Source organism: Dermacentor silvarum, chromosome 4 (genome assembly GCF_013339745.2).
Source record: "Dermacentor silvarum isolate Dsil-2018 chromosome 4, BIME_Dsil_1.4, whole genome shotgun sequence".
Taxonomy (NCBI): domain Eukaryota; kingdom Metazoa; phylum Arthropoda; class Arachnida; order Ixodida; family Ixodidae; genus Dermacentor; species Dermacentor silvarum.
In genome coordinates this window covers 51,637,176-51,659,770 of record NC_051157.2, presented here as the reverse complement: position 1 = coordinate 51,659,770, position 22,595 = coordinate 51,637,176, and the positions used below count along the sequence as shown (strand labels likewise).

The 22,595-nt window shown below is 46.0% G+C and overlaps 1 protein-coding gene across 6 annotated transcripts; it reads right to left on the bottom strand.

The window, feature by feature from the left end:
• Positions 1-339: 339 nt before the first annotated feature.
• Positions 340-21,705, bottom strand: LOC119450018 (intracellular coagulation inhibitor 1). Of its 6 annotated transcripts, XM_049665584.1 has the most exons (4): positions 21,465-21,704; positions 19,257-20,134; positions 14,287-14,371; positions 340-2,357 (listed from the first exon to the last, which is right to left on the bottom strand). In XM_049665584.1, the coding sequence occupies exons 2-4, from the start codon at positions 20,123-20,125 to the stop codon at positions 2,127-2,129; spliced, it is 1,185 nt and encodes a 394-aa protein (XP_049521541.1). In that variant the 5' UTR covers positions 20,126-20,134; positions 21,465-21,704; the 3' UTR covers positions 340-2,126. The 6 variants fall into 6 exon arrangements, with proteins under 6 accessions (XP_049521541.1, XP_037569285.1, XP_049521540.1 ...); XM_037713357.2 differs by lacking the exons at positions 14,287-14,371; positions 19,257-20,134 and adding an exon at positions 5,110-5,987 and having other exon boundaries at positions 340-2,442; positions 21,465-21,694; XM_049665583.1 differs by lacking the exons at positions 14,287-14,371; positions 19,257-20,134; positions 21,465-21,704 and adding exons at positions 5,110-5,987; positions 7,369-7,635 and having other exon boundaries at positions 340-2,442.
• Between the last annotated feature and the right edge of the window lie 890 nt (positions 21,706-22,595).

The following is a 22,595-nucleotide window of genomic DNA, read 5'->3' as shown; positions in this document are numbered from 1 at the left end:
CGTTGAAGGTAAGGCGGAGAGGCCACAGCGTCTTACACCAGCTTCTTACACGGGCCGTAATGCGCTAGCACAAACGCGTTAGAAATGCGCTAGAAACGCGGCCTTTCGTTAATGTTGGGTATTTATTGTCATCGTGGTGCGTGTGTCCATATCCGATTCGCGGCGTAGTGGGCTAACGCCGCGCGCTCGGAAGCGAGGGGTCCCTGGTTCGATTCCGCGCTACGGACACAACTTCGGAATTTTTTTTCTCATTTTTCTCAGACTGGTTACACACTACTACTACGACGACGACGACGGGGACCAACGGGTGCCGCTATAAGGAGCTTCGCCCCTAAAAGCTTTATGGATGTGGTGAATTATTAATATAAATGTGATATAGCGAAGGAGCCAAAACAGATCCTTGTGGCCCACCTGACGGGACAATAACATAGTGGCAGTCATGATCATTAGCATATGCATATTGTGCCTCTTGTCAAGAACTTTAGAATTAATATTTAGTTTGGTCATTTGTAGGATTAGGTTGTTTCTTATATTTCTAATGACCTCATAAAACGCGTTCTGGTAAATTCTAGCCCCTACTAGTTCCAATGCAACTCCACAGGACTCAGACAGTGACATCAGCATGCATCACCCAAATGTTAGTCTCGCTGTCACTATACATATTTGGCATTTTGTTCTCAGTCAGAACAGTGAACATGACTGAACATTGTAACGAATTTCTCATCTTTTGATTGCTCGTACTTGGAGCAAAAGAAGCGCCTTCTAATAGCATTTCGATCACATTTAAAGCGAATGTTGATAGGCAAATGTAATGAAGGTTATTAGATTCATGAACGCTTTCTTCTTCTTTTCCATTCCTATAGCGGAACCCGTTCTTCAAGCAGTTACCTAAGTATAGTGCTGCAATGACCGACATTGCGTAAAGCTCAGTATAAATGGAAGTTTAGGCAATCATGAGGCGGCAGAAAAACGTTTATTTTTTCATTTTTACACTTTTGTATTTTCTTATGCGAAAGCCAGAATAGAGCTCATCCTGTGATACTCATCAAAGCAGCTGTAATTATATGTGTATGCATGGAATATTTCAACAAAATGCACTCTTCATGACAGGCTTGGCCGATGGCTTGGCGATGTTGTCTACCGAGTTCATCCTAGTGAACTAACGAAGTAAAACGTTGGTTCCCTGGCTCGTTGAACACAGATTAACGAAAATCAAAATCTTTCCGCTAGGTCTTTTTATCATATTCTATCTGAACATTTAATGTAAAGATTAGTAATTGAGTAGACACTGCCATGAATAGTGTGTTCCATGCTTTATGATCATGCTTCACCTTATACAACATTAAAGAAGTACATACTATTAGTCCCAAGGCAAAATGTACACGCGCTCTGTTTATATACTTTTCATAGACGACACCTACTGGGAGCCAACGTCCGCTGCGGTGGGAAGGCAGTCAGGAACTTCTATAGGCGGTTTCCACTCTGGCAAGCTCAGATAAGTTCCCAAAGAAGAAGAAAAAATCCAACGCGTTTCCGTTACGTCCTTTAGAGCGATATCCGTCGGAAAAAAAACACATAACAAAAGACATCCTTTATAAACTTGGGTGGGTACGGTTCTATATCTAGAAGGGGGCAGAGGAAGGAGTGGATTTGTCTTGCGGGGAGAGAGGGAAGTTCTAGTACGAACGCAGCACAATACAAACGCAAGACCTTGAAACCGCAAATTGTGGTTAACACAGAAGGTTCAATTTATACGTTTACTAAGCATCGCTGTCTGTTTTGGTACTATATTTTTACTCGTACGCATTTGGTTTGACCAATCCCACATTTATGTATCTTCTTAGGCTCATTACATCATGCCCATAGCACAAGTAATGTGCTGACGTAAGTCGGAATGAGATCGCCACTCTTATGAAAGACAAGCTAGGCATGATCGGACCAACATTCCAACGAATTACCCTGCCTGGACGCTAATGAAATAGAGTAAGAGCTAAATATAGTATCAAGATACGCTGAACAACAATGAAAAAGAGAGGATGGACACAAGATTGGGTCTACAACTTGAAACAAAAGCCAATTCGTAAATGTGAAGCCCTGTTGCAGTGCGGCAGCATGGCGGGTTCTCATTAGACTTTGTTCACTAGTCCAACGAAGAGGATATCTCCTATCCGTCTGTTGCGGATGAAGAACAGGAACGGGTGGTCGGCGCGGAACACTTCAGGACCAGACGTGGTGCGCGTGTTGATCACGACAGCGGTGGTGGCGGCAGCCTCGCTGCCTTCCTCGTTCACCTCAACCACAGCCTTGTGGACCACCTCGTCCACGAAGAGGTCCCTGCCTCCGTTGATTCGGGACAGGTCAGCCTCGCCAGTATTGAACATCCTCTTGATGCCCAAACGGGGCAGCACCTTCTTCAATTTGTATTCCTCCTCCAGCTTGAATCTGCACCATGCGCGTACACAAAAAAAGAACGAAAGAAAAGCTCTTCAAGGTTGACATTTCCGTGCGCGTACGTTTCACGTTATTTTCATCGTCTTCGGCAGCAGCAGGAGGAGCTTGTTTAAGAGCACTGCGCCGCTGTCAATAATATTCAGTTACTGCTGTCACTTTCCGAGCCGAAATCATTCTAGCCTTCAAGTTTTCCAATCTCATCAACCCATCTGTCATCAACTGCGTTTTACTTCCTCCAGCACGCATTCTCTTACTCTAGTAGGCTCGCTGGACAGCTATACAGTACTCTGGCCAACCAGCTCAACTACTCTTTCCTAATCTAAACTATGATAGCTTCCTGCGTTTGCTTTTAAATCTATAAATGTCACCTTCATATCTTTTCAACATATCTTCAAACATAATACCTGTTATTTTCCATACCATCATTCGCTGCGCATTCCTGAGCCTTTTCTAAATTTTCCCTGTTATTCGCCAATTCTAGTTCCCAAAGGCATATAGGTATACAGAAAAAATTCACTGATTATACACTCTGGTTTAAGTATATCAGTAATATCACAATTTATGACTTCAGAATGGCTGGCATATGCGCTCCAAACCGTTTTCAGTTTGGTTTGGTCATTTCGTTCGCACCATCCGGGTCCCCTCTTAGTAACAAGCACTTGGCCGGCGATTAAGTACTTTTCATACTTTCATAAGCCTGAGTACTATAATCACGAACTGTCCCTTAGCCAGGCAATATGAAAGAGACAGTTGTCATCCATCCGACTGTGACACGAAGCTACAAAGAAATGCCATGAGCGTTTCGCAGAAGGAAAGCTTCGCAGTTGAGAAAAAAATTCATGTTGGTTCTGGGATCGAACCCTGTGCCAAAGCCTTTCTAGGGCAGTCGCTCTACCAACTTAGATAGCCAGGAGTTTAGCAGATCGCAGAGTGAGGCGGGAATAATTGAGAAGTCGAAGCACAGGGCCACTGAATGAACTTCTTCCACCTTGCGAGCTTCCTAAGAATTGATTTGCCATAGCCATGCTATTAGAAATATTATTTGTTTTAGGCATATTAGTCTCCGAATCTACACTTTGCCTTTGACGGTTTAAATCTTAAGCCCTTTGTTAGATTCATTGTTACTCAACAGAACAATTTCATCTGGAGATCGCAGGTTGCTCAGATATTCCCCACTGACGCTCACACCTAATAGTTGCCCATCTAACAGCTTGAGTGCCCGAGCGACCAAGTGTACTTGAATGCGCTGCGACATTGCATTCGCCGACTGCATTAAGCGATCATCGTGATTTTTAAACGCATCGAGCTGAATGAGTCGTTCATAGGAGGAAACATGACATGGAGAACAGAAAAATGCAGACTGAGGACTCTATTCTAGAGTGCTGAGGCATTGTCTGTTAGCTACTACGTGGATTAACAAATAAAGTGAAATCAATCCCTGGGGACAAGCTTCGACTGGTGAAAGGGTTCGGGCTATCGGCAAATAACCATTTCCTGAAACAAGGGGGCCGCACTCATCGGGCAACACGAGCCTCGTCATTGCAGTAAAGTTTATTCTATCCTTCATGTATCTATGCCGTAACATTTTGGTGGATCACCTTAATCCAGCTTTATTCTTTCCCGTATAAAGCTTCACATTTGTATGGCGTGTCAAAACTGGCGACAACCTTAAAACGACTTTCTGTACGAAGGTTAAAAGGTTGTAGAATAGAAAGAGAGAGAGATAGGGAAAATACTATTCTCCAATTGTGTCTCTAGGCTTATTTTGTGAGGTGGATAAAGGGACATTAGGGTGGCACGTCATAGAACACGTAGGAAAAAAGACATGAAGTCGGGAAAAATAGACGTCTCAAGAAAAAAAAAAAGCTCAGCAGGTGATGGGAGTTAGAAGCTCAGATTACAGTTCATGCGTTGCAATTCCATTCACGTAATACAAAGGTTTGCTCTGAGCGAATCCACTACCTTACTCTGAACGAATCCACACTTTCTCAAGTGTAAAAAATTGGCGCAATGAAGAAATTTTGCCAATACATTCCGTGATCATGCACCCTTCTCGTGTGGATTAACAGTTTCACTTCCTTTTCGCTTTTGGTGCACTCAAAGCGATCTATCGTGTTTTGACTAAGCAAAGTGAAGGCTCTTCATTATTTCCTATCAAAGGGCACCTGTAACTTATTGAACCACAAAACTGAATTCTAAATTTACAAAACTTAGGTCATGGCATTGAAACCAAGCATTCGTATACTAAAGCATGCACGTTTTGGTTATAATGGCCTGCAACTATAATGTGTTTAGTAATCGGTGGTGGCATGAAGTTAGTATCCATGTTATCTCGCTCACATAAGCCATGTTATACGTGCTGTAACCTGACACCTTTCTTCGTCAGCGGTAAATTTTGCTCGGAGTGATGTCAACTGGACTCACAAAGAATGGTCCTCGAAACATTCCGAATCGCGCTGCTTTTACCATTATTTAAGTCAAAGTAGCGCCGGTTAGCTATAAAATGGGGAAATGTGCAACTTTGCAAAAGTTACCGAATCGAGAGTCTGCACATGATCTACTGCTATTCATATCCAGCACAGTACTGCAGTTTTCTTTGACACTGTGTTCGTAACAGTTACGTTGCTTGCTTATTTCAGTTCCAAAATACTAGCTTACCTCGGAAGATAAACTGCAACCGTAGCTTCACGGAGCCGGGACAGAGCGTCTCTGAATGTCAACAGATTCAGGTTCTTCCTCAGCACTTCAACACCCGTTTTGTTTCGTGGAAGCAGTATCGTCATGCTGTAGTCGAGGCCGTTGTAAGGCAGATCCAGCACAGTGGCTCCGATATCCCTGGCGTAGGCGAATCCAGCCTTGACAGTGCCCTGCATGGTGTCGACGCTCGTCGACCGGCCGTCGCCCGTGTAGAAGGCGGCCTTCTCCGTTTTTGACTTGTCGAACTTAGTGCGCCAGGTTCCTTTGAAGTATATGGCGTTCAAAAGCACCAGTCTGGTGTCTTTGGACAGCGGTTTCTCGAACAACGTGCTGATCTTGTGCTGCGTCTTCTGATTCACCCACGAGTTGATGACGTTCACGGCTGCCTGGCCCGCTCCAATGAAGTCAACCTTGAGAAGCTCGGCCCCGAAGCCGTCCTTCAAGGCTTTCACGTAGCCCGGCAGAGGGTTGAGCTTGTTGCCCACGACCGCTGCGTTGGCGATCTTCAGCGTTGAGTTGGACGGCGCGAGCAGGAGACGATTGTGCTCGGCGTGCGCGCTCAGGACTTTGTCTTGTGCGAGCCTCACTAAGTTGTAGCTCAGAGATTCGTGTAGCTCGCGCAGCGTCGTGCCGTCGGCGCCAGCGTAAACCATGGCCAGGGCGGTGGTCACGCTGTATGGTGAATAGAAGACGTTGTCGCGCTGGGAACCCGACAGCAGTGGAAGTAGCCGGAAAGCAAAGTCGTTGCTTGCGGCTATCACCCTGACGTCGTCTTGTGCCGAGGCCACAGCAAGGATGGACCCGACCACGCAGAAGACCGTGAGCTGCATTCTGCGTACCTTTTGAGAAAACGGAGAGAACTGTGGTGGATCTGAAGTACAGCAGGCTCTTGCATCGCTATGCGATTCCTCGTAAAGCATCCCATTACCATTCCTTACGGCGTTCCCCGCGAAAAAGTGAGAGTGAGACGGGCCGTTTTTCTTTTCTTTTCTTTTTTTTTTTTTGCGGATGCATTGCAGAGACGTTGACGAGCTGCAATGTCCTCCCTTCGTGAAAAAGAGCTACAATAGGAACTCCTCTTTGCATACGAGAGAGATGAGGTGAAATCTAATGCTTCAAGAAAAGGTATAGGCCCTCTTAAGAAAGCTCTACCTATGTATAGGGCACCAACATTACAATACAAGATTCGACACAGAAAGGTACTGCTAATAATACTTTAAATCTATTGCGCATCTTAAGGTGACCAATGTGGCACGACTAGTTATAACCCACGAGATACGCCTGACGCATGACTTCACAACTTTCAAAGAACAGTAGTTTTCAGACGTTTAAATAATTCTCAATTCGAGAGCATTATCGTGCAACTCATCAACTCTGTCGCTATACAATACAGCTTACTGAAGCGCTTTAATTCATTAATACAGTGGACGGTGTTGCTTCCTAGAGAAAGCTTATTTGTTCTCATGCGCACCTCCCCACAAAATTCACATCTTTTTTACGTAGTCTAAAACAAGAAACATGCAACAAGCTCTCTTGCGACAACTCATTATGCATCCGAGTTCCGCGAACGTCGCTATGAAATAAACATTAACCGCGAATCGCCTGTAGGCGTATAGAATACTTACGCCATCATGAGACACAGGAAGAATGCCGTAATGCGACTGACTAGCAAGTAACTCGCGAAGGCACTCAGCCTACAAATACGCAAATGGGGCATAGAAGTAAACCCTATATATATATATATATATATATATATATATATATATATATATATATATATATATATATATATGTCCCACTAATCATACAACTGCAGTAGCGTTGTTCCTTCGGTCATTTCTATCTCAACGCATTTCCTTACATTGATAAATAAGTTATAAGTATCCGTTCATGAAGATAGTTACAAGTAACGACCGATGCTATAGTAACTAAACAAAATGCCGCGAGTAAGATACGGTAAGCGATGGCCAGCAGTACGGCCACAATTACGTCACGGTAGGGCCGTAATTACATCGCGAACTAAAAATCACCGCTGTGCTGCGGGTGCCACTATCGGCCTCCATTAGATGGGCTTCAAATGAGCGAGCTTTGCTGAATTCATTTGCCCGCTATACAGCCACGGAGGCGTTCTCGCTCGGATGTTTTAGTATCGCGAGTTCCTCGCCAGAAAACTAATTATGTTAATGGCAGCGCCCGGTGCAACTAGACGTGAATACGTACGTACACACACTCGATCGCGCCTGGTTGGACTTGTCGACACCGGAAGAAGAGACGTGCGGTTTTCGTTCACGCTGTCTTGGTGGTCGGTGCGGACGCGCCAGCAGTTACCGGGGATGGCGCAATGTGCCGCGTGCGCCGTGTTGGACGCTTGCGAAGCTCAGCGGCCGACGCCTAGGCGGGAACTGCTTGAGTACAGCCGGTAGCCTCGCGCTCTTGTTCAAGTGCGTGTGTTTGCGGGCATTCGTAGAAGCGGACCGGTTTTTCTTTTTCTGTCTTTCAGAGGCTTCGTAGCAGTATGAAAGTGGAATGTGAGGGAAAGAGGGGGTTCGGGGGAATGGCAAGGAGATGCGTTGCGCTATACGCAGCAGCGTCGTCTTCCTTTTCCTGTAGACAAAGACAAATCCCAGGAAGTGCTCCTCCCACTGCGCTGACTGCGAGCTCTAGTTTTGTTTACGAAATCACGCAGACACCTGATTCGTGGTAGCCAACTAACAATACCCGCCTTGAAGCATGTTTAAATGCCTAAACTTAAGTGTTAATCATTTGCGTTCTTTAACATAAAGAATAACAGCTGAAACGGATGCGGAGTTGGCGTACAGACAGAACTGTAGCGGTATCCCCTTTTGCCATCGTTATTTTTGCATTCTATCCGCTTCACTTGCCCCGCTATCAGATGGCACTCACGCCATTTTAGCCCTTGCATCGGTGTTTCATTTTCTGACTCTTATGTTTCTCACACCACATATCCTCAACTAGTGTTTTTTTTTTTTTTTTCGTGTCATATATAGTATACTGGGTGTTTCAGCGAACACATTGAAAAATTTTTAAAGGTTGCCTGTGGCAGATAGCACAATTCTAGTTCAAGAGCTGGTCTACTCGAAGAGGCGTACATTACTTGCAGAAAAAAATTTACATGCATAATCGACCAATTAACAGAAATTTGCTAATTAAATTTTTAACTAATTACCTGATGGCCCATATTGCAATCTACAAATTGTAGTTATGGAGCTCGCAAGGCGGATCCACTCGGAACCAATTCTTAGGATGACACCAGTTTCGAGATATTAATTCCCGAACTTTGAGGAGAAATGCATTGGCGTTTCAGTTACACTGGTGCTTCAGTGCATAAAACGGCCTTTCCTTAAGAAAGCAACTGGAACGCCAATCCATTTCTCCGCAAAGTTCCGGAATTAATATCTCGAAACTGGAGTCATCCTGAGAATTCGCTTCAAGTGGCTCCATCGTCTTACGAACTCCACGGCTAGAGAGAGAGAGATAAGTTTAATGATGCGAAATGCAGAGAGGTCGGCCTGAGGTAAATTCCTCTAGCCAGCTACTCTGCATTGGGGGAAGGGGAAGAGGGAAAGAAAGAGGGAAGAAAGAGGCGCATGATGGGTGACGATGATGAGAGAAGGAGGATGTGAAACATATGGCAAGCACTTTGGCATGCTCAAAGCCTACAGTCCAGGCCCGTACTTTTTAAAAAGTTCAGTAGCGCCTGCATGGCCTTGAAACTTGATTGAGTGTCTCGCCAAGGGCCTAAACTAACCTCCTCCGACAACGGTGGGCTGTCGAGACGCGTAAGGTCATTATTCAACCTTTGACGCTCTTGCACGTACCTAGGGCAGTCACAAAGCACATGACCTATAGTCTCTTTGACATTGCACAATTCACAGTCTGGAGACTCGGTGCGTCGCATGAGGTGTACGTATCCGCGCGTAAACGCTACCCCCAGCCTTAGTCTGTGCAGAAGACTGGCACAGCTGCGTTGAATTTTCGGTGGTAGCCTAAATTTCATGGTAGGGTCCAATCTCTGCTGTCGTCTGTGTCGATTATCCGGATTGTCCCAGTGCTTTTCAGTCGATTTTCGGATGACACTGGAGAGAAGGCAGTTGGCGTCCGCTCTTGAAAAAGGAATCGCAAGCATTGACTCTGGTTCTTCCAGTGCTTTCTTCGCTTCGGCATCAGCCAATTCGTTGCCGTGTATACCACAGTGACTAGGAATCCACTGAAATGTGATGTGGTGACCATTTTCTTGCGCTAAAGTGTATAGCTCGGCAGTTTGAAGAGCCAACACTCTGTAAGCGCTTTCTTTCAACACCAGTCTAAGTAGCTGCAGAGCCGACTTTGCGTCACTGAAGACTGTCCATACTTGAGGAGGCTGTTGCAAAATATATCGAACGGCCTCTCTGATTGCCACCAGTTCCGCAGATGTTGTAGTCGTCTTGTTACACAGACAAAACCGTCGAATGACTTGATGAGCAGGCACGACGAAAGCCGCACCAGACGCATACGACGAGACCGATCCGTCTGTATACACATTCACCGAGGAGTCATATTCTTTCGACATATATTCAAGTGTTAAATGTCTGAGGCCGACGGTAGGTATTCGCGATTTTTTAGAAATTCCGGGAATAGATAGACGCACCCGTATTTTGGACATTACCCATGGGGGCATACGTGGAAGGTCAGCAGGGGCAAAGTATGATGGTATGGCAGATTCTCGGCATTTAATGGCTCTTGAAAATGTGGCGTCCGGCCGAATGTCGGGAAGTGTCGATAAGGGGTGGCATCCATGACGGCACAGTAGTCGCAGGAATACTCGAAGAGGTTCGCATCGTAGATAGATAGGTAAAGGGGTGACGCGAGCCTCCTCAATTGTTCCGTAGGTTGAGGTGCAACGTGGAACACCGAGACATGTTTTCAGCATCTGTGCCTGGGCACTTTCCAGCGTACGCAAACATGACCGGCTCATACCTGATAAAACTGGCAGGCTATACCGAATGTAGCCGACGTAGAGAGCCTGGTACAGCCGGAGTAGCGAATGCTCAGATGGGCCCCACTTCATACCGGCCAAAAAGCGAAAAACTTGAGCAAGCCCACTTAATTTTTTCTTTAACATTGCCACATGCTTTGACCATGAAACACCGCGGTCAATGACAACGCCGAGGTATCTGTGGTGGGCCACATATGGGATGGTATTGCCATTGATCATAATTGGATACCAACACATAAGCTTCCGTGTGAACGCTATCGCAGCGCACTTTTTTGGAGCCAGTTGCTGTCCTTGGCACTGCAGGTACTGAGACGTTAAAGAAACAGCTCGCTGCAATCTTGCACGAATTTGCGGTCGTGTGACTGCGGACGCCCATATGCATATGTCATCTGCGTAGGTACTGATGCGTACTGTGTCAGGAATTATTTCCGCAAGGCCAATAAGGGCAATATTGAAAAGAGTCGGGCTGAGGACTCCTCCTTGAGGCACTCCACGGACCACAACGTGTCTTCTCGTTTCGCCATCAGTTGTGGACATGAAGACTGTGCGACCATCTAGGTAACTTTCAATCCACATGTAGAGACGGCCGCCGATGCCCAAATTACCGAGGACATCAAGAATGGCTTCGTCCACGGCTAGAATTTGTAAATTGCAATATGGGCCATGAGGGAATTAGTTAAAACTTAATTAGTGATTTTTTGTTAATTAGTCGACTATGCATTTCAATTTTTGTGTGAAAAGAAAGGTTATGTAGTTTGTTGAGTAATTATGTGATAAGTCAATATCAAATTGTGGGGTAGGCATATAACGTCCCGAAACAGGACAGCGGGTTATGAAGGGCGCCGTAATGGAGGAGGATATTAAGCACCAAGGGTTATTTAACGCGCAAGCAAAAGCACCCGGTATACGAGCGGGATTGCATTGAACCACCATCAAAATGTGGCCGGGAATGCATCGCTGCCGGGAATCGAACCCACGTCCTCAGTCTCGTGTAAAGCAACAGGGCGCCATAGTCACTAAGCTATCGCGGCAGGTTCATTTCATGATAGTCGCTAATCACCACGTCATTGTCAACCTTGCAACTGGTGCTCTGGAAACATATACTCCCTCCTAATGTCAACGTAACCCCAGAGAACCCACCTGGTAACATCCGCAGGGAATCAAAATTTTATTCGTCGCTGTCGCTGTACATTCTAGCCGTTGAGATTTCGTTCGCAAGCAGAACAATGAAAGGCGACCCAAGGCTTCAGTGCATTTGTCATCTCTTTATTGCTCGTACTTGAAGCAAAGCACGTCCGAATAATATTTCGATCACATTTGAAGGGTATGCAGAAGGGCTAACGCAATGAAGTCATATACATGAGAGCTATTACATCCATGATTTATTTATTTTTTCTAGAGAAACCAGTCTTTCAAGCAATGAGTTACGTTTCCGTGTTGCAATGACCGGAGTTACATAAAGGTCAGTATGAAGGGAAGTACAGCAACCATGAAGCAACATACCTTCAATATTGTCATTATTATATGCTTGCTTTTGTTTACACGAAAACCAAAATCGAGGTCATCCTGCGATAATAAAAAAAAACCTAGCTAACACTATGCATATGCGTGGACTGTATATGCATATGCATTGGGTGCATGGATTTCACTCTTCGTGGCAGGCTTTGTCGATGCCACTGTCGTTAACCCTGTTCATGCTGTAGAACTAAAGAAATAAAACTTCGCTTCACTGGCCCGACTGACTCAAGCCCGGTTCACATGGTGCGATATTGCACTGCGTTTTTCGCAGCTACAATTTCCGCAAATGCAAACTTCGCATTGCTGCATGCACCGAGCGCGGCATCTGTGATTTTCGCATTTGCGAGCACCTAGCGGAGGACTCAATTATTCTTGGCGTCAGTTCGCTTCGGTGAAAACAAAGTAAAACAACTTAGAAACTCTTTTCGTGACAATTGTTTGTGTTCGAGTGCGTTACTTTATCAAACCAAAAATTAAGCAGGCAGGCCACACTGACGTGTCTACGATCAACGTTCTGATTTGTTCTCCGTAATTGCCGCATGTGCGTTTTCGCAGAGAAGTTCAGCACTCTGAACATCGAAAAATCGCACACACGAAGAGTCGGACGGCCCATTTGCCGCAACTGCGAATTCGCAAGTGCGAAAACGAAGTCAAATTCGCAACTTGTGAAACGGGCTTCACAGTAGTGAAAGTCTTACTGCTCGTTCTCTTTTCCATTTGAATATATAGCATAAAAAATAGGAAATAAGTAGAGACTAGCATGAGCAGTCTGCACCAGGCCTCGTGCAGTTTGCTAAACCTTATCATAACAATAAAAATGTACGCATTAATTTTAGTGACACGACAAAAATATGTTATACACCCTGTTGGCACAGTTGTGCATAGACAACATACATATATGGGAAGCCAGCGTCCTTTGTGGTTGGAAGGCGGCGTTAGGAACTTTTATACCACAGGCTTACAGTATGGCAAATGGAGAGAAACTTGAAAAGGAGCAAAAGGGGGAACAAAAAACAAGAAAATTTCTGCACGTTTCCGCTACGTCATTCTAGAGCAGTAGTCATCACAAAGTAATCATAACAAAAGGCATCCTTTCTAAAGTTGGATAGATATGGCTCTCCGGCATAGAAAAGGGCACAAGTGTCGTGTTGGAAAATAATAAATGTAATACAGTACGAGCACACTACGATACAAGTCCTTGAAACCGTGAATTCTGACCAACACGAAAACTCGAAGTTACGCTCTCAAACTTACGCTGCGTTAACTGGCACAAAACGTTCCTAGCTTGGCAGAACTCAGTTTTATTTGAAGTAAGCATGTCTATTTGTGCATTTGCGCTAAACATAACATAACGGCGAGGAGGTTCCTATTTCATGATTGTAGGAAAAAATGCTGTGTGTTTTGTTAGAAAAAAAAGTGTGTGAACCAAATAACAGCACATATAGAATAAAATAAAATAAGAGGACATTTTAGAATAGAGCTCTAATAATATGGACAGTAGCGCCAAAATTTGGATTCGTTCTTAGTCTTTTGCAGGTTGTTTTAGGTTCCTTTTTCACGCTATTCAGAGCTTAACATACATATTACAAACTATAGCACCTTAGCTAGTACGTTCGAACCACATTGGTCCTCATTCATCACTACAATATTCAAGTCTAACGATGCTTCTAATATGCGACAGCCTGACAGAAGCATGCGCATTTTAGAGCAAAGTACAATTCAATAAAACGATGGACTGAACGCGACTAAACCTGCTCCACTTTCTTGGCAGAGCAGTCGCGAACATTTGCTTTCTAGTATGAAAGTGAATGTGAATGATAAAACTTAGCAAGCATAGAATACATTGTGGATAAAACAGGAGATATCAACGTCGAGTACAGCTTGACGACAAATGTCTCATTCCATCTCACACAATTAGCCTTCACTCGGCGCTTTCCTGTGCGTTGTTCGTATTCTACTGTATCGAGAGCTGAGTCTAATAACTACTGCTCATTATTTTAACTGTAAGAGCAGCACAACGAAAGCGTTAATGGGAACGTTCGTGCTTTTATGTTCCTTTCTTCCAATGTTAACCTCGTCTATTTTGTTGCGCTTTGCATTGTCATCATTCCAAGAAGATACTTCGGATGCTCACAATTGATACGCTAGAATGTCGGAGATAGCAAAGCTATAAGGAAAGGCAGGTAGGATGTGAACATCCTGCCTTGAAACAGGTCCTGTACGGAGACATATGAGATACATCGAGAAAGATTTGAGTAGAGTATAAAGAAACGCTGCGCAACGATAAAAAAAGCGCAGGATGGACACTGACATGTGTCGACAACTTGGAAAGGACAGCGAGTTCGTAAACGTGAAACCCTGTTGCAGTTAGTGCCAGCATGGGCGGGCGCTCATTCGACTTTGTTCACTAGTCCAACGAAGAGGATATCTCCGATCCGCGTGTTGCGGATGAAGAACAGGAACGGGTGGTCGACGCGGAACACGATCGGATTGTGCCTGGAGCGCGTGTTGACGTTGACAGCGGTGACGGCGGCCGCTTCGCTGCCTTCCTCGTTGACTTCCACCACAGCCTTGTGCAACACCTTGTCCACGAAGAGGTCCCTGCCTCCGTTGATTTGGGACAGGTCGGCCTCGCCAGCATGGAACATCCTCTTGATGCCCAACCTCTCCAAAGCCTCCTTCAGCTCGTACTTCTCCTCCAGCCTAAACCTGCACCAGGCGCGGACAGATACGCTCTTCATGACTGCGATCTCCGCCTGCGTACACTTTATGTTGTCATTGCCATAAGCGGCAGCATATTTAAGTACCTTGCAAAACATAGTTTGCTACCAATGATCTCTGGTTACCATTGTGTTGCGTTAGGTGACTTGTTTCCTCTGCCGGCCAATTTAATAGGCTCATTGCATTAGGTATGATGTTTTGCCTCCTTTGGCTGCGTTTCACTTCTCTTGGCACCCATTTTGTTATTCAAGAAACCCCCTGGTCATCTTGCCTTCTTCTACGAATCTCCTCAGGAATTACGGTTACCGCAGAATACCTGTAGGAATTGCATAAGATAGTCGCGGCATGTTTCCTCTACTCTTTTACGACGCAGTGGCTTCACGACCACTGGTATTTATACTGAATCGAATACGTTTTTGTAAACATTGAATACCTTTATGGGAGTTGGCTATGGGATTACGCAGACATCTCCATTACCAGATAATGACGTGGCTGTAATGAAATGCTGGAAATGTCTTCCTAAATCTAGCCGGTTTTCTGGGCTGGTTGAAATCAGTGGCTGCTGTGATTTTGTTCAAAATGGCATGGTGAATATATTTTGCACTGCTGAAATCAAGCTAGTAAGTCTATAATTCTGCAATTTGTTATCATCTCCTTTTGTGTGAAACGATATACGTCGACAATATTTTTCATCTCCGATGCATTTGAAGCCATGAGCTTTGCTTACAAATGGTCACAATCTTTCCGAGTACACGTATCTGCGCAGTCTTCTGTAAGATCATCTGTTATTCTACTTTCCGATGCATGTATCACCTGTGTGTATACCGTCTATTTCATATACCTCATCCAGCCTCGTCAACAACTGCGGAGCTAGCAGTGATTAATGTTGCTCTGAAATACGTGCAAGAGGAGTAAACCGCATCGTAGATTGTCATCTTTACGGACTCCCCCGCCGCCCTTAGCAGATAGTCAGATTGATTGTCAGATAGTCAGATAGCAGTCAGATAGCAGATAGTCAGATTGATTGTCCAGTTGTGCGCAGCATTACTGACTTTGGCAACAAAATTGCATCACGTGGGGTGTCTCTCGTTACTCAATCGATACCTTCACACGTAGGGATCGCCGGAAATGAAGATGCTGATTGGCTGGCTTCACCTTGCACTCATAACGACTGTGCTTGCCCTGAAATTTTGTACAAGCTTGATGACGCTCGTCTGCTGATTCGTCGCCACCTACTCAAGCAGCATCCAGACCAGCGCGTCGCAATTTAACCGTTCCCGCCCCGTGTTCCGCCTTCCTTGGAGTGTCCCGCCTTCATTTGCCAGCGCACGTCGCTAGTGAGGAACTATCATCTCCTTGGCCTGCGGTGTACGACCTTCGACGAATGTTTGTACCCCAGCGGTTGTGCGTCTCGACGTGAGCAGGCTCATCGTCACGCTCTCCTTACTTTTCAAGAAGTGACTTAGGTTCACGTTTGTTTCTCAATTAGGTGTGTGTGTGTGTCCTACTTCCTATGTTCCATTTCTATGTCGTGTCTCCTCCTTTCTGAAGAGTAGGAAGGCGTTGTGCCCCTTCCGGTGGGAGTTGCCAGCCTGCTCCTCGCTTTCCGTTTCCAGTCAAGTGTATCAGTCAAGTGCAGTCAAGTGTTATTAAACAATAAAATAATAATACACGCGCACAAATTAACACTCCTAAATCGAACAACCGCTCTTCGGCGATCGTTCGTCGCTCGGCAAATTGTCTGTGAAGTTACGCGAAACGCCGCCACATTCTCAGGTTATTCTGAAATCAGCCGTAGACCTTACGTGATGCATACGCCGCATACCCGAGCCGCGAAGCGCCCTTGAACGCCACATGACGTTCCACTGGCCGCCACCGTACAACGCTCGTCGGGGATTTTCCAGCGCATTGAGATGAATCGTTCTTCATAGCAAGCAACTTCACACAAGAAAAGAAAGGAGCTTACTTAATGGAAAACTTCGGTGAAAACTTAAACTAAAGTTCAGTTGCCATGACACTTGACCACGCCACAAGCGAGCAAATAAACCATCATGAATTCATCGTAACTTTATGGTGGATTATTTTAATCCAGCCTCATTCTTTCGGGTATACAACTTCACGTTTGTATGGCACGTATGAAAACTGCCGACATCCTAAGCACGACTCTGAATACCAATATTGAAATCCCGTAGCACACGTGATGAAAGGAACTTAAAATTGGTAAAAATCTAGGCGTCTCAAGAGAAAACAGAAACAGGAGTGGAGAGAGATGCAGAAACAGAAATCGCAGTTCATGCATTCTATCTTCATTGACCTAATTGAGAAATTCATGAAGAGTATATTTAATTCACAGCAAACGCACAGTTTTCTGAATGTAACTATTCAATGCCAAGGAGAAATTTTGCAAATTTATTTCATGCCCGCCCAAACCTGTCTCTTGGGAATCACACAACTCCTCGCTCAAACCTTAACATCGAGTTGATAATATATACACGATGAAGAATGCGCTTCATGTGTTCCTGTTAAAGGGCAACCGCAGCTTAATAAAGCGGAAAACTGAATTCTCAGCAGAACAAACTAGGTTCACGTCATTGAAAATTAGAATTTGTAGTCAGCGTGTTTATCGTGATAATAGCTGAAGGTACCAGTAATCGGTAGTAATCGACGATAGTATCCTTATTGTTGGCAGGTAATATTTACAAAGTTTTTGTCACGCAACGCAGACCGTATGATTGGTTGGTGCTTCGGCTATCGTGTCGCCACTTATTGTAATTTATTTACCAGCGTGTGAACACCGGCAAGCGAACAGCTGCTCTTATGTAAAATATTTTTGTCAATTTCTCCCCAGCTATGCACATGCTACGTAAAAGGACAGAATCAAGGGAGTGTTGCTTGCCGTCGCTTGGTGATACTCGGATTATTTTTTTTGCATTCAGCCTAATTAGATAATTAGTTTTAATTAATTAATGACCTTCTCAATTAATATAATTAGATGAAAAGTGTCAATGAGAAAATTGTAGCGCAAATTGAGAAACTCCCGATACAGCTTTCTATTGCTCTGTACGTGCTACATAAAAGTGTTTAATTGCGATAAAAAAAAGTCGCAGTTTCGCCCGAAAGGCGAAGCATAAATTGCGACAGCAAATTTACTAGTAGGGAGCTATACAGAGTAAGGATAGTAATTTTATCGACTGCATAAACTTGGACACATTCGCTTACTAACCGAATTAACAAGCATGGTGTCAGCGCGCACAAGCACACATGAATTGATCACACTTGATGGCCGCAGACAAGCAGTGTCAAAACGCTGGCAACAAGCGCAGCCACCGCAGCGAGCGAAGGTTCGTGCGGTCTATCGCTTCAACGGAAACTGAGCGGCGAATGCACAGCGCGTACAAAGGTCAGAGCCGTGCGGAGATCGCTTTTAAGAGACGGTACGGGCGACCGCCACAGCTGGGCAAAGTACAAGTACGCAGTTAATTGTTGGCATAGTAGAAGCAGAGCATACTGCTCTTGCGGCTGCTACCCACGGAGCTGCCGCGCGGGCGCCTCTATCTTGAAAGCGATCGGCGATATGGCCGAAGTATGCGCCTGCGGGCGCCTCATCTTCAAAGCCATCTGCGATGGGTACACAGTGCATGAGCCGAGTGCCGGTAGCTTCGTATGTGCTGTGCTCTCGGCATTTCGTTCGCGTTGAAGCGAGAGCCAGCGCGAACGTCAATTTGCTCGCTGCCGCTGGCGCGCTTCCTCACTCCAGCGTTTTGACGAGTTTCCGCGGACATCAAGCGAGATGTGTTCATGTTCACCTGTGCGCGCGTGACACAGTGCTTGTTTATTTGGTCAGTAAGCGAATATTTACAACTTTATACGGCCGATAAAACTACTATCCTTACTTCGTATAGCTGTCTACTAATTTGCTATCGCAATCGACGCTTTGCCTTTCGGGCGAACTGCGACTTTTTTCCGAGCGTGAAAGATGCCCGCGAATACACACAAAGTGCCTCGAGCGGCCAGTGGCGCAGCAATTTTGCGTGAGAGAGAAGTGGTTCTTTATGAAGAAGGGAAAGGTTTGCGCTATCTTCTGCAGTTCTTAAGGGAGCACGGCTCAGTGCCAATAGGGAGGGGGGAGGGGGGGGGGGAGAAGATAGGAGAGGAGAGGGTGAAGATGTCGCCTTGGCGGGGCGAAGCAAACCGAAGGGGGAGCTCAGTGGGGCCGGCCGGGAAGGGAGGCAAGCTTTCTGGTACTTGTTTCTTTCTTTCCCCCGCATGGCGGGAACCGCGGATGCGTGGAGGCGAGTGCCATCTGGATGATATTGCAAGGAACGGAGCGGGGCGCGCCGCTTTCACTAAGACATACCTCACATGGAAGATGGAAAACGGGCGTGTGTTTGAGTTTCCGCGTAACACAATTATGTTTACTTCTATATTCAAATTACATTCCGACGCTATCATGTCTGTAGGTTGTGTGTAAATCGTACTTTACGAACTTTCTGACGCATTTTACATTGAGAACTTCAATTATTTCAGTAACGCCTATGCGCCATCGCGGAGGGCCTGCGCGATTCGGAATGAATCACGCAGGCCCCTAACGAGGCCGACGCCAATGCCGGATTTTTTACTACACGGGGCCCTTAACGCTCTCGCGTTAAACATCCCAACACGGGAGGCTATTACGATTACATCACGTAAAGCCAACGGCTACCTTAATATTAAATGGGAAAATTCGCATTGTTGTAAAAGTTAGAATGTTCAGAACGCTTTGTGCTACATAAACTTAAAATCCATCATCGCACTTCAATTTTTCTTTGACACCATGTTCGTATCTGTTCTCTTGGATTACTTGTTTAACTTCAGTGGAAACGTGCCTGCTTACCTAGGGAGGTGAACTTTAATCTTGATTTCGCGGAGCCGGGACAGAGCATTTCTAAACGCCGCCAGATTCAGGCCCCTCTTCAGCACTTCGACATTAGTCCCGTTTCGGGGAACCAGTATCGTCATGCTGTAGTCGAGGCCGTTGTAAGGCAGATCCAGCACAGTGGCTCCGATATCCCTCGCGTAGGCGTATCCCGCCTTGACAGTGCCCTGCATGGTGTCGACGCTGGTCGAGCGGCCGTCGCCCGTGTAGAAGGGGGCCTTCGCTGTTTCCGACTGGTTGAACTTCGTGCGCCAGGTTCCTTTGAAGTATATGGCGTTCAAGACAACCAGTCTGGTGTCTTTGGAGAGCGGTTTGTCGAACAAGGTGCTGATCTTCTGCTGCGTCTTCTGGTTCACCCACGAGTTTATGGCGTCCACGGCCGCTTGCCCGTTTCCGGTGAAGTCGGCCTTGAGAAGCTCGGCCCCGAAGCCGTTCTTCAGAGCTTTCACGTAGCCCGACAGAGCGTTGAGCTTGTCGTCCAGGACCGCTGCGTTCGCGATCTTCAGCGTTGAGTTGGACGGCACGAGCAAGCGACGATTGTGCTCGGTGTGCGCGCTCAGGACTTTGTCCGGTTCGATCCCTACTAAGTTGTAGCTCAGGGATTCGTGTAGTTCGCGCTGTGTCATGCCGTCGGTGCCAGCGTAAACCATGGCCAGGGCGGTGGTCACGCTGTATGGTGAAAAGAAGACGTTGTCGCGCTGGGAACTCGACAGCAGCGGAAGTAGTCGGAAAGCGAAGTCGTTGCTTGCGGCTATCACCCTGACGTGGTCTTGCGCCGAGGCCACAGTGAGGAAGGCCCCGACCAGGCAGAAAACCATGAGCTGCATTCTGCGTACCTTTTGAGAAAACGGTGAGAAGCGAGGCGTGCCTTAAGTATGGTCTGTTCTTACATCGCTAAGCGATTCGTCGTCATGTGGCCATTCCTTTCGGCGTTTCCCGGAAATAATCGACCATAAAACGCGCCTCATGTTTTGCGGTTACATTGACGACCTCAGTCGGCAGTGCCCGCTCCTTCCCAGAAAGGCACTTACCATACGCATTCTTGTCTGCATGCGCGATTGAAAAAGCAAAACCGAATGACGCAGAGAAATCTTTAGGTATCCTATGAAAGATTTACGTATGTTTTGGGCGCTGACATTACAACACTATAACTGCGCGACAGAAATTAACGGAAAAATATGTCCCATCTGTTAAGGATTTAAAGGGACCAATTTGGCCACGACTATAGTTACTTTTGACGCATGCCTCCAAAACTCTCAAAGACGGTAGCTTTCGAATGGGTAAAAAAACTATCGAGCCAAGAGCATTGTGGCGCTACTCATTAAATCTGTCTCTACACAACACAGTTAACCTGGCACCTTAATTCGTTAAGCCAGTGGATGCTGAAGCTATCGAGCGAAAGAGTTCATTTGTCCTCATGCGAACCCCATTATCTTAAACCAAGACAAAAGCTTTAGAGCAAGCTCCCCTGCTGCAGATTTTTATACAGCCGAGTTCCGAGAACGCCGCTGTGAACTAATATTGCCGGCGAATTGCCCGTAGGCGGTTAAAGAGAGCTTACGCCAGCGTGCATCACGGGGAGGGAGACAGAAAGCGACTGTGAAGTAACTCGCGAAGGCACCGAGCCTACAAATAAGCAAATGCCAAAGCAGAATAAAACTACTATCTTTGTGCTGGTGTTTTTCCAATAATCATACAGCTGCAGTAGCATTGCTCCTATTGTCATTAAGTTATTAACAAATTTCTCTACAGTGCTGAATCGCGTCTATAAGTTACCATTCATTAACGTAGCTACAAGGAACGACAAATATATTAGCGAAGTGAAATGCGAAATATCAGTGAAGTATGATAAGCGAAGGTCTGCGGTACTTCTGCAATTACGTCACGGTATGGCTATAATTATATGGCGAACTAGAAATCACCTCTGCGTTAAGGAAGCCACTATCAGCCGCCTATAGCTGGACTTCTAATGAGCAAGCTTTGCTGAATTCATTTGCACGCTACAGCCATGCGGCGCAATTGCGCTCGAATATCGTACCGCGAGTTCCTCGCCAAGAACTCATTAACTTAATGGCAGCACCCGTCACAACTATAGTCGTGAATACGTGCGCGCGCTCTCTCGCACCTCGTTCGACTTGCCTGTCCCGGAAAAAAAACACGACGTACGGTTTTCTTTCACGCTGTCTTAGTGGTCCGTAACGGAGGCTCTGGCAGGCACCGGAGGCGGGACGATGTTCCACTCGAGCCCAGGTCCCGTGTGCGCTGGGTTTGGTCTGCGATGCCCACTGGCCGACGCCCAGGTGTGAATTGTCGGAGTACACCTGCTAGTCTCGCGCAGTTGTTGAAGTCCGTGTGCTTGCCGACAACGGTCGAAACGGACCGGTTTTTTTTTTCTGCCTCGCGGACGCTTCGTAGCGGTTGGAAAGTGGTATGTGGGGAGAAAGAGTGTGTTGGGAGAATGGCAAGGAGGCGCGTTGCGTCGTAGTGCCGTCTTCCTTTTCCTAGACGACGGGCCCGAGAGGTGCTGCTACTACTTCGAAATGCGTGACAGGCACGTGCGGCCGGCGCAGCCTTGAATAGCGACTAGTGTTGCGTTGATGAGGGGGGTGACGCTGTAGCCGGGCACAACATGCCGTTAGGGGGAGGTGAACGCTGCGCGATTTTTTCCTCTTTACGTTGCGTTTGTCACGTGCGTTCGATATTTGATATGTCATTCCCGCCGCTTCGAGAAGTAACGGGAACTGCAGAATAAATGCCGCTCGCGCAGGGCGCGTGATTTGGGCGGCCAGTTCGTACTGCCCAGCATGGTTGTCGTTATATGGTTGATAAGTAAGCAGAAAATAAAAAAGAAATCGGATAACTAACACTTTCTCTGTTTGGCTTTTTTTTTTTTCGATGAAGCGCAGTAAGTGGAGATTCTGAGGAGAATGACGTCCTTATTCCAAGGTTAAAGCTATAGCGAGTATATTTATATATTTTTTTTTTAAGCACACTCATGTGCCGTTCATTGCTTGTACCACGTTTCAGTTGATTACTGATTCTTCTATTGCGGTTATTTTTTTCTTTAAGGTGTAATTCTTCCTTTCCCCATCACTTACTCTATGTTGCTCTTGGAAGTTTTTTTTTTTTTTCTTTCGATTATCACTTCGGCCAACCTGTTGGGTATGAGTCATGTTAGATAATAACGACGTTATCGTCTTCCGCACGCTTGCAGACCACTTTTATTTGATTTTTTTTTTGTTGCAGGAGCTGTGTATAACTAAAGTATGGCGACACGGATGGTGTGTCGAGTCCGAA

Excerpts from the sequence above, each read along its gene's own strand:
- LOC119450018 (XM_037713354.2), bottom strand. The coding sequence starts at position 20,125 with ATGCAGCTCATGGTTTTCTGCCTGGTCGGGGCCTTCCTCACTGTGGCC. Across the intron at positions 14,372-19,256 it reads ATTAAAGTTCACCTCCCTAG|GTTTAGGCTGGAGGAGAAGT; the intron begins GTAAGCAGGCAC and ends CGCCTGGTGCAG.